The sequence below is a fragment of the Onychostoma macrolepis genome, chromosome 09 (assembly GCF_012432095.1).
Source record: "Onychostoma macrolepis isolate SWU-2019 chromosome 09, ASM1243209v1, whole genome shotgun sequence".
Classification (NCBI taxonomy): Eukaryota; Metazoa; Chordata; class Actinopteri; order Cypriniformes; family Cyprinidae; genus Onychostoma; species Onychostoma macrolepis.
This window is the reverse complement of record NC_081163.1, coordinates 4,320,416-4,338,853: the sequence shown is the minus strand read 5'-3', so window position 1 is coordinate 4,338,853 and position 18,438 is coordinate 4,320,416. Positions and strand designations below refer to the sequence as shown.

Sequence of the window (18,438 nt, the reverse complement as noted above, 5' to 3'; positions counted from 1 at the left end):
AGAAAGCGAGAGCTCCAGCGTTCTACCTCTCTGAGCTCCCATCTCTGCTGAGGTCCTGTGATGGTGTTGTGACCTTTATACTGGCACTCCTCTAATTTGATGACTCCATCCGTCCCGTGCAAACAGAGCTCCTTCTGAATGTTGTGCCTGATCTCGTGATGGGTTGAGTACTCGAAATACTGTACGAGCAGAGGAGAGAAATGACCTTCACCACGAGAAAACACTTCATTAAACGGATAAAGATGTTTTCCTGGAAACTCCTGAGAGCTTCTGGAAAACATATCAAGGGAACGAATTAAAATGATATTTGTGATGCACCTAGAAATTGAATATCATTCAAATATCATTCGTGCTTGTGTTCAAAAAACAGCAAGCTTTGAAAAGGATTTGCAAAAAATTGCAAATAAAATTAAATCAAATCAATTCACCTGATTATAACAAATATGTTATATAACATAGTGCTTCAACTGTATAGACTGTTTTACTGTTCCTGTAAGGGAAAATAAATAAATACAAACATACATACATGCAAACAAAGCAATTGTATTGACTATTATTTACTTTAACAAATAAAATAAAAGTAATTTCTAATAATAAATTAGAAATTTCTAATAATAAATAAAATAAAATCAATTTCTCCTGATTTAAATTACTACACAATATTAAATAAACTGATATTTTTATGAATTATATGGACTATTTTTTATATTTTTGCTGATACTGTAACCAATAAATAAATAAAACATCAAAAGCAATTGTATGGACTATTTTTGTTCCTTTAATGAAAATAAAATAATATAAAATTAAATAAGTACCTCAAAAGCACCTTCATCTGATTAAAATAATTATCATCAATTAATAGAGTGCATAAATTGTATGGACTATTTTTATTTATTTTTTTACTGTTCCTTTAAGGAAAATAAAATAAAATAGAAAATAAAATAAAATAAGTACTTCAAAAGCACCTACATCTGATTTAAATTTAAATTATTTATGTTTTTAAATTATTAAAGTGATCACCTTCACTTAATTTAAATTATTATTATTTATTTGTACCAAAACAGTTTAAAAACGAGAGTGGTTTAAATGTCATTTTATCAATTCCATCGATTCATTCACAGGACAATCTGTTCCTGCTCTAATTACCTGGTTTCCTCCCATCCCGTGGCAGGGGTACATAATGAGAGGTTTCCCTCCCTCATTACTCTCTCCCGCGTCCAAGCAGGCCTCCTTCCCCACGTTCTTTATCTGGAGGGAGAAAGAAGGAGGGCTGAAGGAGGAAATGGAACGGATTGTGGTGTCGTAACATGAAAGCTGTTAAAACAAGGTTTTACAGAACGGCTTTCTCCGAGATCCGATGCACAGTGGGAAACCGCAGCGGCCAGACAAAACACCAGAGAAATACAGGGACATCCCAGCCACTGTACACACTCACCGCGCCAAACTGCAGCGGGTTGAGATCGGGCATGAAGACCTCTGGATAGACGTTCTTCAAATACCAGGAAAAGCTCTTACACTGGAGCTTGTCCCGGAGATCTACACGCCTGGAGACGTCTCCAAAAGAGTGCTGTGGAGAGAGACGGTAGCTTCATTATAGAAACTGCCTTTGAATCTCATATTAAAGCTGCCCACAGGCTGTCTGAGGCTCCACTTTAAAGCTGTCTGTCTACGCTTATGAACCAGCAGCAGGTCTTGGCTACACATTGAGAATGTTAAGGGATTTCTGTGGTTTAGGTCGCAGAAGACCAGCACGATGAAAGCTGGCAAAAGGCCTCAAGTCTCTTAACTCTTAACTCCACAATGCCATAACAACAAGTGCAGGCGAAACCACTTTGTATATCACAACTGTAGGGTGGCAGTATTAATTATTCATGTAAATAAAATGAAAAATATAATAAAACATAAAATAAATCAATCAAATAAACTATCTCAGTATATTTAGTTAGTTAAAATACTTAAATTTATTTTAAAACAAATGCAGGAAAAACCAATTTGCATAACAAAACTATAGGGTGGCAGTTTTTAATTATGTAAATAAAATAAAAAATATATAAAACAAATCATTTAATTAATTAAATTATCTCAGTGCAAGACTTTAGTTCATTTTAATTACATTTTATTTATTTAAAAAAAGTGTGTGTAACAACTGCAGGATGGCATTTTTAATGACTTATGTCAATAAAATAAAAAAATGTATATAATAAAACATGAATTATATAAATTAAATTATCTCAGTGAAAGGCTTTTTAAATAATTTAAATAATTGTATTTACTTAAAAACAAATACAGGCAAATTCCAGTTTAATTAATACAGGCAGTTTAATTATTTTTGTAAATAAAAGAAAGAATAAAATATAAAAAATTAAAATATATGAAAGAAATAAATTAAATTATCTCAGTGTACAGCTTTATTTAAATATTTAATTGTCTAATTTATTTAAATAATTTTATTTATATAAACCAATTGCAGGTAAACACCAATTTGTGTAACTTGTGTATTTGGTCAATTTAATTATTTATGTAAATAAAATAAAAAGTATTAATAAAATACATAAATATAATAAAATACATAGTAAACTATCTCAATATAAGGATTTATTTTAAAATTTATTTAAAAACACTAATGATAAATAATAAATACATTAAATAATTAAATTCATTTAAATTTAATAATGTATTTTATAAACAAATAAAACGTAATTTCATGTATTTATTTATTTAAAACCATTTTTTAAATATATACTTTGTTTTATTATTATTATTATTTTGTTCATTATCCTTTTGCCATATACATTTGATAAATATACATTAATAATAATAATAAACAACAATTTACATGTAAAATGTTTTTAAAACAATATATTTACAACCCAAATTCCAGAAATGTTGGGACGTTTTTTAAATTTGAATAAAATGAAAACTAAAAGACTTTCAAATCACGAGACTATTTTATTCACAATAGAACATAGATAACATAACAAATGTTTAAACTGAGAAATTTTATACTTTTATCCACTAAATGAGCTCATTTCAAATTTGATGCCTGCTACAGGTCTCAAAAAAGTTGGCGGGGGGCAACAAAGAACTGAAAAAGCAAGACATTTTGAAAAGATTCAGCTGGGAGAACATCTAGCAACTAATTAAATTAATTGACATCAGGTCTGTAACATAAAAGGGATGTCTTAAAGAGGCAGAGTCTCTCAGAAGTAAAGATGGGCAGAGGCTCTCCAATCAGTGAAAGAGTGCGTAAAAAGATTGTGGAATACTTTAAAAACAATGTTCCTCAATGTCAAATTGCAAAGGCTTTGCAAATCTCATCATCTACAGTGCATAACATCAACAAAAGTTTCAGAGAAACTGGAGAAATTTCTGTGCGTAAGGGACAAGGCCGAAGACCTTTGTTTGATGCCCGTAGTCTTCGGGCCCTCAGACGACACTGCATCACTCATCGGCATGATTCAGTCATTGATATTACTAAATGGGCCCAGGAATACTTCCAGAAACCACAGTCGGTAAACACAATCCGCCATGCCATCTGCAGATGCCAACTAAAGCTCTGTCATGCAAAAAGGAAGCCATATGTGAACATGGTCCAGAAGCACCGTCATGTCCTGTGGGCCAAGGCTCATTTAAAATGGACTGTTTCAAAGTGGAAAAGCATTCTACTGTATGGTCAGACAAGTCCAAATTTGACATTCTTGTTGGAAATCACGGACGCCATGTCCTCCGGGCTAAAGAGGAGGGAGACCTTCCAGCGTGTTATCAGCATTCAGTTCAAAAGCCAGCATCTCTGATGGTATGGGGGTGCATAAGTGCATACAATACGGGCAGCTTGCACTATGAAACCTATATCAGGCAAGAATGGGACCAAATTCCAACACCAAAACTGCAGAAACTCATAACCTCGATGCCCAGACATCTTCAAGCTGTTTTGAAAAGAAGAGGAGATGCTACACCATGGTAAACATGCCCCTGTCCCAACTATTTTGAGACCTGTAGCAGGCATCAAATTTGAAATGAGCTCATTTTGTGCATAAAATTTTAAGATTTCTCAGTTTAAACATTTGTTATATTATCTACGCTCTATTCAGAATAAAATATTGGCTCATGTGATTTAAAATTCCTTTCGTTTTCATTTTATTCAAATTTTTAAAAAACGTCCCAACATTTCCGGAATTCGGGTTGTATTTTTAAAAATTAAAAAGTATATTATTTTAACAGCATTTTTAATTAAAAGTTATTTATTTATAATTTTTTTGCCTTCATTTGAAAGGACAGTAGAGAAGGACAGAAGAGCAGTAAGTGAGACAGCTCTTCATATGCTGGGAGCAGCGCACTACCCTTTGCGCCATACAATAGCTCCAATTAAACCCATCATAGTATCTTAATAGAACTGCAACTTTTGCTTTTGTTACAAAAATGAGGGACTAATGTTGGGAGCTGTACCTCTTTGGCGATCTGAGCGGCCTGCTGGTTCCTCCGGTAGAAGATCTCTTTATAGTCGTCCATCCAGACCTCAGCCAGACGCACCTGATTGCGAGCGATCACCTGCGTGCCCTTAGGGAAGGTGTGCGGACTCTTTGTGCGAAACACGTGGCCTACGACTGAACAGGGCATGATTTCTAGCTGCCCGCCGCACTGCCAAACCTGAAGGATGAGAGCAGCAGGTCAGGAAGTGAACTAATATGAGAAGAAAAGGAAGCTTTAATCATTCAAACACAGACAGACTTTAGGAAAATTCGTGGCCAAAATATTAAAATAAAGACAGTTTCATTAAACTAGTTTTCTGATCCTTCCTTTTGATATAGTCACTGATTTAAACTTTTTACAACAGAAATGGTATGGAGTTGGAAAGTTTTATTCATTTCCATGAATCAGTTCATTTAAATGAACTGATTCAAAATTCTGACTCAACGATTCATTTGCATTACCAATCAAAAACGTTCACAAAAGTCCATTCAAAAGTAACTCAAAAATGTAAATCTAAGTTACATAAACACAAAACAACCTTCTTTTACTTAATGTAACAGTTAATGTAATAATTTCTCAAATAACTTGAGAATTTATCTACCAAGCAAGCACATGAACAAACTCTAAAAAGTGTTTAATTCATGACATGTCAAGTGCAGTCTTACTTCATTCAAATGTGACTTAATATAGATTGTTTTGAATGTTTTTGAAAGAAGTCGCATTTATTTGATGAAAAAAAGTAAAATTATGAAATATTATAATATTTTCTATTTGAATATATTTTAAAATGTAATTTATTCTTGTGATGCAATGCTGAATTTTCACCATCATTACTCCAGTCTTCAGTGTCACACGATCCTTCAGAAATTAGTCTAATATGACAGAAAAAAGCTGTGCTGCTAAATATTTTTTTGGAAACAGTGATACATATTTTCTTTGCTGTGGGTTTACATATCAGGATTCTTTGATGGATTCAAATAATTCAAAGTTCAAAAGAGCAACATTTATTTGAAATATAATTTTTAAAAACATTTAAAAATGTGATTACTCTCGCTACCGATTAATTTAATACATCCTTGCTAAATAAAAGTATACATTTCTTTAAAAAAAAAAAAAAAAAACTTACCAACCCCAGACTTTTGAACGCTACTGTACATGTGCCAAGATCAAATAAAAGATGCGTGTAAAACAAATTTTGACTCACCCTGAAGGACATTTCAATATTTTCTCCTCCCCAAATCTCCATTTCCTCGTCATAGCTTCCTACACGGTAGAAATAATCTCTAGAAATGGAGAACAATCCCCCTGCGAACGTTGGCGTCCTGCGAGGACAAATGCAATTACAGTGTAAATGTTTCTTTGAATGTTTTTTCATTAGACAGAAAATGACTGAAATGTGTGTTTTGTGCGTGCATGGATAATAAAAAAAGTTTAATGGAAAACAAACAATGAAATCCAATGAGCGCCTGAGTATTATCAAATCTATTTACTCAAATCATTTAAAGAATAGTCATGCTGTTCCAAACCTGTATGACATTTTCTCTTCCACTAAACACAAAAAGAGAATGATTTCTGAAGGATCGTGTGACACTGAAGACTGGAGTGATGATGCTGAAAATTCAGCATTGCATCGCAGAAATAAATCACATTTTAAAATATATTCACATAGAAAATAGTTATTTTAAATAGTAATAATATTTTTCACAAAATTACTGATTTTACAGATTTTTTAACAAAAAAATGCAGCCTCTGTGAGCAAAAAAGACTTTCAAAGGGTAGTTCAAAAGGTATTTTGAGTCATACAGGCCTGTAAAGTCATTGCATGAGTGTTTTCTTACTTAATAGGGTACGTCTCATCTTTGCGTCTCCGTTTCTCATGATCCGGAAGGGTCTCCCAACCGAAGGAAAGGCCCCAGTCAAAATTCCCCCGGTTATGATGCTGTCCGTACGGTGAGGGTTTCATGAACTCAAACGTGTTCAGGTCAATGGTGGTTATGTCGGGACTCACTACGGCGGTGGAGTTTTCCGCTATCCTGGCCAGCAGCGGCTCAAGCCATCCGTGGAAACATTCACCTAAACAAACCAAGCAGGAAGTGCTTGATAAAATCACTTTGAAGTCTTCCAGTACATTCCTGGCCTCAGGCTACACCATCACCTCTTACTCTCATTTTCTTCAACGTACTTGCTTACAAACACCCTAATGCATAAACACAGCGCAGATGAATAAATAAGACTGTCTTCTAAATCAATTTTAGTAATTTCTGCATTCTGGCTGACCGTCTCCCAGTCAACCACACCAGCGGAGGACACAAACACTTTTCTAAAAATATCATGAATGTTTAACAAGCCTAAACTCAGACGGAATTAAAAAGCATCAGATTCTTTCCAGCGCAGAGCAGCTCTAACTGACCACAGGCTTGTTTTAAAGAGTGTGTTTTTATTAAGAGACAAACCCTATTAATGTGAATCCAGCACATTTGAGTGGGAGTGATTGGCTCTTTAAAATGACTCACAGTGGGCATCCAGAAAGGTGAGTGTTTCGCCCGTGGCCACGGAGGCCCCGAGGAGCCGCGCAGTGATAAGGCCTTTTCGTTCTCGCTGACGGACCACGCGGACGATGTGTAGCTGTTTCAGATACTCGTCCAGTTCGTCCTTTAGTCGCTCTGTGAGAAAGAGAAATGTCAAAACAATGTGTGTTTGTGCATTTTGCAGTTAATTATTGTTAGAATTTTTATTTTTATTTTTTGAAAAATTCTAAGGAATTTATTCTCTCTTGGAGAAGGGAATCTCAGAATGCATTAAAGGGCGCCTATTGTGCAAAATCCACATTTACATGGTGTTTGGACATAAATGTGTGTTGGCAGTGTGTGAACACAACCACCCTACAATGATAAAAATCCACTCAATCCTCATTTTTAATCAGTCTCACTAGGCCTGCCGTTTTGATTCTCACGCAGTGTGACATCACATTTCTCCCAACATCTGAGCTGCTGAGGACGCTGTGGATTACTTTCATTTTTCAAGGTAATGTGCCTCAAAATCTACCTAAATACGTGTATCGCTCCAGACTCCTTTGTGAATGTCATGTTGTTATAATGCTTAGCATTTTAAACATATTTGTGTGCGTACATTAAGTATTTTTTAAATGATCAGTGCCTCGCTTGTGAAATTAGTTTGCGCCGTTCATAGCACGAGATTCGTACGGTAGCGTGGTCGTGCGGCTCGGTCAGTTGATCTGTAACATCACGCTGTTTCGTCCCACTTTCAGTGCATTTGGCTTCCCATATGTACGGCTAAACACCAGTTCTCACGCTCTCAGTTATGCAACTTCTACTGGCTGTTTATTGCTGTAGATATGCAATGCAGAGAGACGTATAGGCGACGCCCTCTTCTGGAGACGGGGCGGGAATATGCAGCTCATTTGCATTTAAAGTGAAACACTCCAAAACAGCTCTTTTTTAGACACACCCCAAAAATGACATTTTCCAGCTGTTATAATAAATGATCTGTGGGGTATTTTGGGCTGAAACTTCAGAGACACATTTTGAGGACACCCAAGACCAATATTACATCTTGTAAAAAGGGGCATAATAGGTGCCCTTTAAAATATCCATCCAGATGGTGGACAAAATGAGACAAATGGCTATCATAAATAGTTCATATTTAGGGGTTAGTTTTTTTGTTTTTGTGGCAAGAAATTAACACTTTTATTCAGCAAGGATGTATTAAATTTATAAAAAGTGAAGAGAAAGATTTATAATATTACAAAAGATTTCTATTTTGAATAAATTCTAGCATATTTTTGAATTTTCTATTCATCAAACAAAAAAATGTCACGGTTTCCACAAAAAAGTCTTCTATGTATTGATAATAATCAGAAATGTTTCTTGAGCAGCAAATCAGCATATCAGAATGATTTCTGAAGGATCATGTGACACTGAAAACTGGAGTAATGATGCTGAAAATTCAACTTTGCATCACAGAAATAAATTAATTTTTAAATATATTCACATAGTAAACATATAATTGAACTGTTTTTACTGTATTTTTGATTAAATAAATGCAGCCTTGGTGAGCAGAAGAGTCTTCTTTGAAAAACATCAAAAAATCTTACCAATCACATGTTTGTGAACAGCAGTATATATTTAAAGGGATAGTTCACCCAAAAATTAATTACTCACCCTCATGTCGTTCCAAACCTGTAAGACTTCAGAACACAAATTAAAATATTTTTGATGCATTCTGAGAGCTCTCTAACCCTCCAGCAATGTGATTAACACGATCAGCGTCCAGAAACGTAGTAAGTTATTTACATTGGTTACGCTTTGATCTGAACGTAAACAATGCATCCGCATACATACAGTACATTGTTTACGTATGTGATACTCTCCAAAATGGCGCTATAGGGTGACGCGGAGGAGACGAATTGTTGAATTAAGTCATTATTTTTGTTTCCTTTGGGCACAAAAAGTATTCTCGTAGCTTCGTAAAGTTATGGTTGAACCACTGATGTCACATGGATTATTTTAACGATGTTCTTACTACGTTTCTGGACCTTGATTGTGGATGGATCCTTGCTGTCTATGTAAGGTCAGACAGCTCTCAGAATGCATCAAAAATATCTTAATTTGAGTTCCGAAGATGAACAGAGGTCTTACAGGTTTGGAACGACATGAGGGTGAGTAATTAATGACAGAATTTTCATTTTTGGGTGAACTATCCCTTATATTTGTGTGTTATGCTTATTCAAGTATTTCTATGCTTATTAAGCATCAAGCATATGTGGAGGCACTTCAGTTTGGATGTTCACTTAAAAGGCAGCTGCCTATGTAGCATACAGCATGGCTGCTCAATAGGTTTTGGAGCACATTTCAGATTTATTTTACAGTTGGTGCTCTTCCAACTTCTTCCAAAAGTGTTACTTTTAAAAAGGTGTATGATTAATTTAATGTTTTTCTTTCAAACTGATTCAGTATTCCGTCAGGGTACATTTTAGATTCAGTATGCTGGGATAAAAGACATAATAATACTCTTTTAGCAAAGGAGCAGGACAAAGCTCAAGCAGCACCTTTAATCTAGTAGATATGGGTGTGTACGTATTCATTAAGCATAAATATCTCCTTTCATGTGTCTGCAGTCTCCCAGGAGCCCTCAGGGCAAAGCCACTGACCAGCACTTTGGTATAATATTATATATTATACAGAACTGAGGAGTAACTAGCTAAAAATAGTGATGCATGCTGTAACTTTAAAGTAAAGTGTCACTTATGCACAAATAACAGCACTACTCTCTCTCTCTCCTTCGGCTTGCTCCCTTTATCAGAGTGATCCGCACAGCCGATTTGGCACATGTTTTATGCCAGATGCCCTTCCTGCCACAAATAACAGCACTACAATGAACTGAAATCAATTTCGGTTCAACTGGATTGGACAGAGCAATGGAATATTTGAAACTTGTTAAAAAAAAAATCTTTGAATCTCTGTAGAAAAGTCTTCATGTTAGCATCAGCTGTTTGGTTACCAACATTCCTCAAAACACTTATTTTGTGTTCAACAGCTGAAAAAACACTCATACAGGTTTGGAAAACCTTCATAAACCATCACAACAGGCCAGCCTAACCACTTTAGGCTGGTTTAAGCAGTTTTTTTAATGACCAGGGAGGGTTTCTTGACCATTTAACTACTTTAAATTATGAGTCGCTTGGGAAGCTGCAGTTTAAGAGTGGCTTTCCCAACCCAGACATTGTGATTTATGATATCACATAATATGTATTATCCTCCTCAGAATCATTTAAAGAGTAAAGGTGCAACACGAAGCCGGCTGAAAGCAGCTGAAATGATTCAACAGCATAGTGGGACGTCCTATATTGTTTGACTGCCTCCGAGGGAGGGGACCTACACACACAAGACTGGTCTTTCTCAGCGGAAGCTGGAATTGCTTGAGAAAGAGAGACGGAGGGTGTAATTAAAAGAAGAGAGAGCGTAAAAGAATAGTTGAAAGCCAATTCCCTGGCTTTTATTTCTCGCATGGCGTGCGGCCAAGAGAGAAAGTTCAGTCCCTGCCGTGTGATTCAACCAGGGGAACGGATAGATGAGATCTAGTGCAGTGGTTCTCAACCCAAAATGGATAGTAAGCAGGTCTGTTCTGATCAATTCAGTAGGATGAAAACAATGCTAAATTCAAATAATCAAATGCAACTAATCATGTACAGAACCATAAAAAATGGGTTTTTCTTTTTGAAAGAAATTAATATTTTCATTCAGTAAGGATGCATTAAATTGGTCAAAATTGACAGTGAGGATATTTATAATGTTACAAAAGAAGTAAATTCAAATAAACTTTCATATTCCTCATAAAATCCTGAAAAAAAGGTCACGTTTTTCACAAAAACTGATAACAATATGTTTCTTGAGCAGCAAATCAGCATACTAGAATGATTTCTGAAGGATCATGTGACACTGAAGACTGGAGTAATGATGCTGAAAATTCAGCTTTGATCACAGAAATAAATTAATTTTTAAATAGATTCACATAGTAAACATATAATTGAACTGTTTTTACTGTATTTTTGATTAAATAAATGCAGCCTTGGTGAGCAGAAGAGTCTTCTTTCAAAAACATCAAAAAATCTTACCAATCACATGTTTGTGAACAGCAGTATATATTTAAAGGGATAGTTCACCAATAAATTATATTTTAAAATATATTAACATAGAAAACAGTTTAAATTTTAATCATATTTTATAATATTACTGTTTTTTAATGATCAAATAAATGCACCCTTGGTGAGCATAAGATACTTCTTTCAAAACATTAAATAAAACCCAAACTATTGGACAATAGTGTAATTGTGCATATTCAGCAAAGCAAAGACTCAACATAGACTCATTAACATTTAAAACAATGCTTCACATGTCTTTTGTTGTTGTGGTCAATTTTACGCCCAATCAAACTCTGTGGTATTTTGGTGCCAACTCATTTGCCATTCAGTCAAAGTTAGTTATTGGCAGGTCGTGCAACACACCCTCATCCGCAAAAACGTGAATAAAACTACACAAGGTGAAAGAAACCAGACACTGCCACATGCAATTGTGTGACGGACATAATATGGTTTAGTTACTGAGAAACATTTAGTTGGTTTAGAACAATCATATGCATATGCATATTGCTGGAATTTAAATGGTAACGCTTTACAATAAGGTCCTATTTGTTAATGCATTAACTAACATCGATTTACAATGAGCAATACATTTTTTACAGTAGTTATTCATCTTTGTTAATTACCTAATGTTAACAAATGGGAACTTATTGTAAAGTCTTACCATTAAAATTGATGCACCACCAAATTTCAGCATACGATTGTAAAGACATTACAGTTTTAACAAGCAATTTTGTGTGTCATGTTCAGTCACCGCTTGAGGTCTAATGTCAAATAGTGCTTCTGAAGCAAACCAGTTGGGAACCACTGCTCTAATGCTCATTTTCTTCTTTGCATTTCTTCGTCCACCTGTCAAAGATCTGGTTTTTAAGAGTCCACTGATAGGCCTCTATACCCCAGACCCCCTTCACCGGCTGAGCAAAACTCCTCTGAGAACATTCCCAAACAGCTCTGTTTCCTGTAGTAACCTGCTTCACAAGCGCCGGGTGTCAGCAGGCCTACAGGAATTCAGTAACGCGGGTTGCTTGAGTGAAACCGGACGCCCATTAAAACACACGGACGGTCTGGTGGGGCTGCGCGCTGGAGGTGAGTTACCTTCAGAGCTGGCGTCATCCACGAGGATGATTTCTTTGAGGAGCAGAGCAGGGGAGGTGTGCAGGACACTGTAGATGGTCCGCAGTAACGTGCTCCACGCCTCGTTGTGGAAGACGATGATCACGCTTGTGGTCGGCAGGGGTGGACAGCGTCTGAATGTCTGTTCGATGCATCTGGGAGAAGAAAAGAGAGATAGACAGAGAAATGAAGGGAAGATGGGGGGAGGATGTTTTATTCAACAGATGTCTGTGAAATGTCTGGATTAGGGCTGGGCAATATATTGGCCCCATTTGGCCAGTGTATTTCCTTAAGACTAAAACTAAACATACATACGTACACACACACACATACATAAATAAATAAAAATTGTTACTTGAAATAAAATAAACATTGATTGAAATATCAATACAAATATGAAATTCAAAAAACATACAATTAAAAAAATAATGGTAACATTTTAGAAAAGTTTTGTTTGTTAACATAGGTTAACTTAGTTAACATTAACTAACAATTAAAATAATTCTAAAACATTTATTAATCCTAGTTGATGTCAATTTCAGCATTTATTAAATTATTGAAATAAAAATGTGTATGTTAATTTTATTTGTACTAACTAAAACTGAAACAAAAATGTATACTATATAGACAAAAAACAGTAACTAACGAAAAAGACAAAATTACTAAAACTTTAAAATTAAAATGGAAAATATAAAAAATAAAACTAATGCATAATAAAAACATTAACAGTATCACAATGATTATAAATTAACACATTTCTCATTTAAATTTATGTGATTAAAAAAAAAAAAAATTCTCTCTCTACAGCGTTAATAAATGGCATTCGAATTAGAAAGCTTGATTAATTTCTGAGAATCAGAAACTGTCCATGATAATGAATCAGTCCAACACTGATTCAACATTTCATTTGCATCACCTTAAAATACTTATGTTTAGTACTATTTTTTTTTTATATTGGTGCACATAAGTAATATTACAGAATTATTTTAACTAGATTTCTATTGTATGTTACTTCTTGCAATAAAAAAATTGAATTAATTTAGCTATAATGGCTGTTTGGTTCAATTGATGATGAATTACACTCACCCTTCTAAGCCTTTTTAGAGTAAATGCATAAATATCTAAATTTATTTCGGCTATGTCACCCAGTCCTCATCTGGATTTCATTCTGCAGACTCCTAATTGTGTGTTGTGTGACACTTTGTATAACAATGAGCAATAGGAACTCTGGTTTTGTGTATATCACCCCACTAAAGCAATAAGGGCAAGAACAAACGTGTTTAATTAGAGAAAAAAAAGCTAATTTTTGTCTCAGTCTGTAATTAGTAGCAATATCTGCATAGACATGTTTAAATAACGTGTCTGAGGACAAAAGCTAGTCTGTAGTTTCACAGAGTCACTGATTATACTGACAGATTCTCCTCTAGATTCTATGCACACTGACATTCTTGGCAAATTTTTCAAAATACTTTAGATTGTGCACTTTATATGCCATATAAACAAATACTAACATATATCTAACCACATGATGTGGTTAGATATTAAAAATTTGTTTTAAAATTAGAAAAATTCCTATTAGCCTCAGACTTTTGGACATCATTGTATTTGTGTGTTTTTCTCTGCTGGCAATGGAATTATACTACTACTTCGATCTACAAGGTGGTCTCCTCGTGTTATTTTTGGTTGGTTTTGGATTGAGTTTTGATAGCCAGAGCTGCAGGAACCCACATCAGAAAGGTGAATCAGCAAAAAAAGCAATCACACTATTGCATGTCAGTTTTACACAAGGACCTTCTGAAATGTTTACTATAGCTGTGTTTCAACATGACTGTATTTGTAGATATATTGTTTTCTTTCAGCTTAACATTAAAGGATGCCCACACTTTTTGACTGATGAATCTCCACTTCAACGTGACTTTTCTGGTCGTATAGTCATGCTTACTGGACGCTGAATTTTTTTAATCTAGGTAAAATGTCATAAAGATTGCATTTACAGGGACTACTACAAGAAACATGAACAAAGTAAGTCATAATTTAATTCTTACATAAATAGTTTTATTGAACTAAATGCAAGAATTTATGCAAGAATAGTTTAATGCACATCTACTTTGCTTTCATGAATGAGGCTCACAGAGTGCAATATTCATCAGATTAAAATCATTAAAAGCTAGTCATAACTAGAAAAATGTGTAGTCACTTTATAAATTTGTATGACTCTGTATTTTATTAAATACAGTTTTAAAATTCCTTGATATTTCTGTGGAAACCCTGAATATTTAAAAGTGAAAGAGACAGATATTGCATCCAAATAATAACACACACACACACACACACAGATTTTTGCTGAAAATCTATTCACCCTCAGGCCATCCAAGATTTTGTTTCATCACTAAAACAGATTTGGAGAAATGTAACATTACATCACCAATGGATCCTCTGCAGTGAATGGGTGCCGTCAGAATGAGAGTCCAAACAGCTAATAATCCACAAGTAATCCACACCACTCCAATCCATCAATTAACGTCTTATGAAGTGAAAAGCTGCATATTTGTAAGAAACAATCCTTAAAGTGTTTTACCTTTAAAACATTGCTTCTGCTCAAAATACCAGTCCACAGTCTATAATAAGGCTTCCTCCAGTGAAACAGTCCATCTCTCATCAAAATCCACCAACATACATTTGTTTCAAACTGATTTGGACAGTTTTTCACTTGTAAACAGTGCTTGATCTGTGCCTAGTTCTCTCCTGATTCAGAAGCGACAACGTTTTATTGGAGAAAGCAATATTATGGATAGAGGACTCATATTTTAGCCAGAAGGAACGTTTTAAAGTTAAAACATCTTAATGATGGATTGGTTTCTTGGAAACATGCAGCTTTTCACTTCACAAGACATTAATTAATGGACTGGAGTGGTGTGGATTACTGTGATGTTTTTATCAGCTGTTTGGACTCTCATTCTGACGGCACCCATTCACTGCAGAGGATGCACTTGTGAGCAAGTGATGCAATGCTAAATTTATCCAAATATATTCCAATGATCAAACAAACTCATCTACATCTTGGACTGCCTGAGGGTCAGAACATTCTCACCTAATTTTCATTTTCAGGTGAACTATTCACTTAAGATGTCTGTAGAAGTGTCTAAAGCAAACAGGTAGTACGTACTCTGGAGGTCTCGTATCGGGGCCGAGGTCTCTGCTTAGTGAGATCCGATCACTGGCATACAAGTTAAAGCAGTGCTTCTCCTCTCCCCTCTCTTTTTCTTTTTGCTCTGACGAGCTCAGATTGTCAGTGTGAAAAGCCTTCCCAGAAGCCCCTGGGGCACTGGGGTTTTGCGGTGGTCTTTCTAGGACCGGTCGGAGCTCAGCGGCCGTGTAGTATCCGGACAGACAGGCCGGACTGCCCTGGCTCTCCTGCTTCCTCACCGGAGCTTTTATCTGCATCTTGGGCATAGCGTCCCGGAAGTTATTCACCGCACCCATGACCATCTCAAGAACACCGTCCCGTTTCTCCACAATCCCCTTGAGCCAGGGTTCGTCTTGGGGGTTCTGACTGACCACCTCTCGCTGCATCAGAAACAGGAACGTCACGAACACCAACGCCACTATGGCCAGCTTCCATGGGTGCAGTCGTCTGCGCAGAAGCCTGCGGAAGAACGTCATTCTTTTGAGGCGAAGCCGGCGCTCAGAGTGTGAGAAACAAAGCTTCACCTGACACACACCCCATGCGTAACATCACCGCCTGTCAAACCTGTGAATGGGACAAAAAGACGACACTGATATACGAGCAGCAGAGCAACGCGAACAAGTTCAACACTCCTGAAAACTCGTTTGAGAACGGAAAATTTGGGAACTCCAGTTCTGAACGTCCAACGTAAATGTTTTCTTTGATATTTAAGCCTCTTTTAGGTGGCTGGGAAATCACTCTTCACTCTTTGAGAGGTAATTTTGTGAACTTAATTTCTTTAACAACATTCCCTTGGAGAGAATTTTAACAGAAACTTTCCAAATGATAATTGGGCCTTTTAACCAATGGAAAAGTATTAATCATATTACAAACATCAGACTTGACAGTTCTGTCTATCTTTTTAAAAATCACATTTTCATGAGGCGTAATATTTCTTTGTTTGTACATTACTTTTAACCCTAGAATGCATACTGTATATTGTGTAGGTAGGAATTTAGTATTGTGCTTTACTAAAACCATTTTTCAGACAGCCAATTGTATGCTGTGTGACACTCTGTAAAACAATAAGCAACAGAAACACCTGGCTTGGTTTTGTGTCTGCAAAATTAAATTATTTTAGTAACAAATATGGATTTAATTGTATCTAATTTTTGATTCACATTCTTTTGCCATACACAATACAAAGGGGAGAACTGAACATGTTTTTTGTTTGCTCGTTTTGGTTCTTTCAACCCTAGATTGCATGCAGGTTTCCCCCTTGTAATGCATAGGCCTAAATAATCAAAATTCATACATAGATGCATGTTCTTTACCAAAAACATGTTTTATCAATGAAAATCAATGTGTCAATGTGTTGTTCCAGAGGAGCTGTCACTGTATTTTGGAGAAAAGCAAACGACAGTTTGCTATTTATTTTCTTACTAAATATTAATCTAAACATGAACATAATATAACATTCCACAAAATGGAAAGGGCGGGGGATCCATACACATGTACAATTTAGACACTTTAATTGAGGTATTCCTTTTTGTCAGATAAAAAAAAAAGTCAATTTAATGCGACACTTATTGCTTTATAGCCGTCATTTTGAGTCATTTTAGGGTTAATCATTATAAGCAAAATAACACCATCTGTCCAAAGCTACGAATCAGTGTCCAGTTCTCAGGCGCTATCACTTAAACAAAGCCGAGAGAGCAAAGAAACAGTAAGACATACCGATTGCGTTTAAATATCGTATAAGTTCATATCCAGAAGAGTTTTGAACTTCCACAGCGACTGTCCCACAGCAGAACAGCTGACCACGGCGATGTCAAAGTGTAGTCATCTCAGCCGGACTTCCGCGTCGTTGGATCCAGGTGCGCGTCTCTCAGGTAAAGGGGCGGACCTTGCGTAACGCGTGCGTAAGCGCCACATGTGCCTTCATTCTGTTAGGGTGAGTCCACCAATGTCAACATTTCAACTATTAAAAAATGTTGCTCTTCCACTTATAAGGTTGAGGTTTTTTTTTTTAATTAAGGCAAAATTTAAACGAAAAAAAAAGAGGTTTTATTTTTGGGGGGTTGTCCTTCTAGACTCTTTAGCTTCCTCTCTATAATACATTTATGAAGAAATTCTACTTTTTGTACTTTTTAACACAATTTTCACGGTCTGCCAGGATGTTGCTGGTAAACAAGGAGCAGGGACGCGATTTAACAGCGTCAAGAGCAAATTACTCTTCTTTTAAAAAAAAATTATTTTAGTAATTTTCTGGCGCAATCGATTTCGACGTTTTAAATAAAACAAAAACATTTGCTTTAAATAAATCATGTAAAATCAACAATAATTAAAGTAATAACTCGCATGCAAAAAGAATATAGCCTACTATATGCTTTTAAGACCCCTAACCTATTGTTATGAATTTCTTTTAGGGACATTTAAACCTTAATTAGTAGAGTCAGACCCCCCATAATAATTCACACCATACATTCCCTCTAAATATTTATGTTACACAAACCTAAATCATCCAAAACCGAAGGGTCCCGTTACTGGCATCACCTATTTCCATGACTCTAAATACATTTGTTCATGCAGCATCTGACATCAGTGATGGGTGACATTCGACTACGACTACGTTAAACACACTTAGACGTATTACCACAATAAATTAGCCCTATTAAACAGAAGGTAGATGTAGAAAACACTCACCAGACATGCTCAGCCTGAGGATTTTAATCACCGTGTCCCCATGCACATGGACTTCATAAAGAGCTTCTGTGTTTGCAGGGCAAAGAAAAGAAACCGGACACGAACCGGACAAGAGAAGAATACCAGAGAGGCTCAGAGTGTTCATCTGTAGGATACTGGAGATTTAACTTCCCACTGTGTCGCTTCGCGTTGAATCTCGCTGTAATAGTGTTCAGTGAGAAAGTCGGACTCTTGCTGGAGGTTGACATATGCACTGCTTCTGATGAAACTCAAAGTTTATTATTTGACATCAAATTGATGTGGATTTATTGCACAACTGAAGTTA

General features: G+C 35.7%; 1 protein-coding gene across 1 annotated transcript in view; it reads right to left on the bottom strand.

Moving 5' to 3' along the window:
- The window catches only part of galnt3 (UDP-N-acetyl-alpha-D-galactosamine:polypeptide N-acetylgalactosaminyltransferase 3 (GalNAc-T3)), a 23,514-nt gene extending 5,076 nt beyond the window's left edge, over positions 1 to 18,438 (bottom strand). Inside the window, exons 1-11 of the mRNA XM_058787229.1 lie at positions 18,114 to 18,438; positions 17,145 to 17,353; positions 15,408 to 15,992; positions 12,224 to 12,396; positions 6,984 to 7,133; positions 6,309 to 6,543; positions 5,675 to 5,792; positions 4,447 to 4,647; positions 1,436 to 1,567; positions 1,147 to 1,248; positions 27 to 179 (exon numbers count right to left, since the gene is read on the bottom strand). Coding sequence (XP_058643212.1) covers positions 27 to 179; positions 1,147 to 1,248; positions 1,436 to 1,567; positions 4,447 to 4,647; positions 5,675 to 5,792; positions 6,309 to 6,543; positions 6,984 to 7,133; positions 12,224 to 12,396; positions 15,408 to 15,904 — 1,761 coding nt within the window. The 5' untranslated portion in view covers positions 15,905 to 15,992; positions 17,145 to 17,353; positions 18,114 to 18,438. The remainder of the gene's footprint in view (positions 1 to 26; positions 180 to 1,146; positions 1,249 to 1,435; positions 1,568 to 4,446; positions 4,648 to 5,674; positions 5,793 to 6,308; positions 6,544 to 6,983; positions 7,134 to 12,223; positions 12,397 to 15,407; positions 15,993 to 17,144; positions 17,354 to 18,113) is intronic.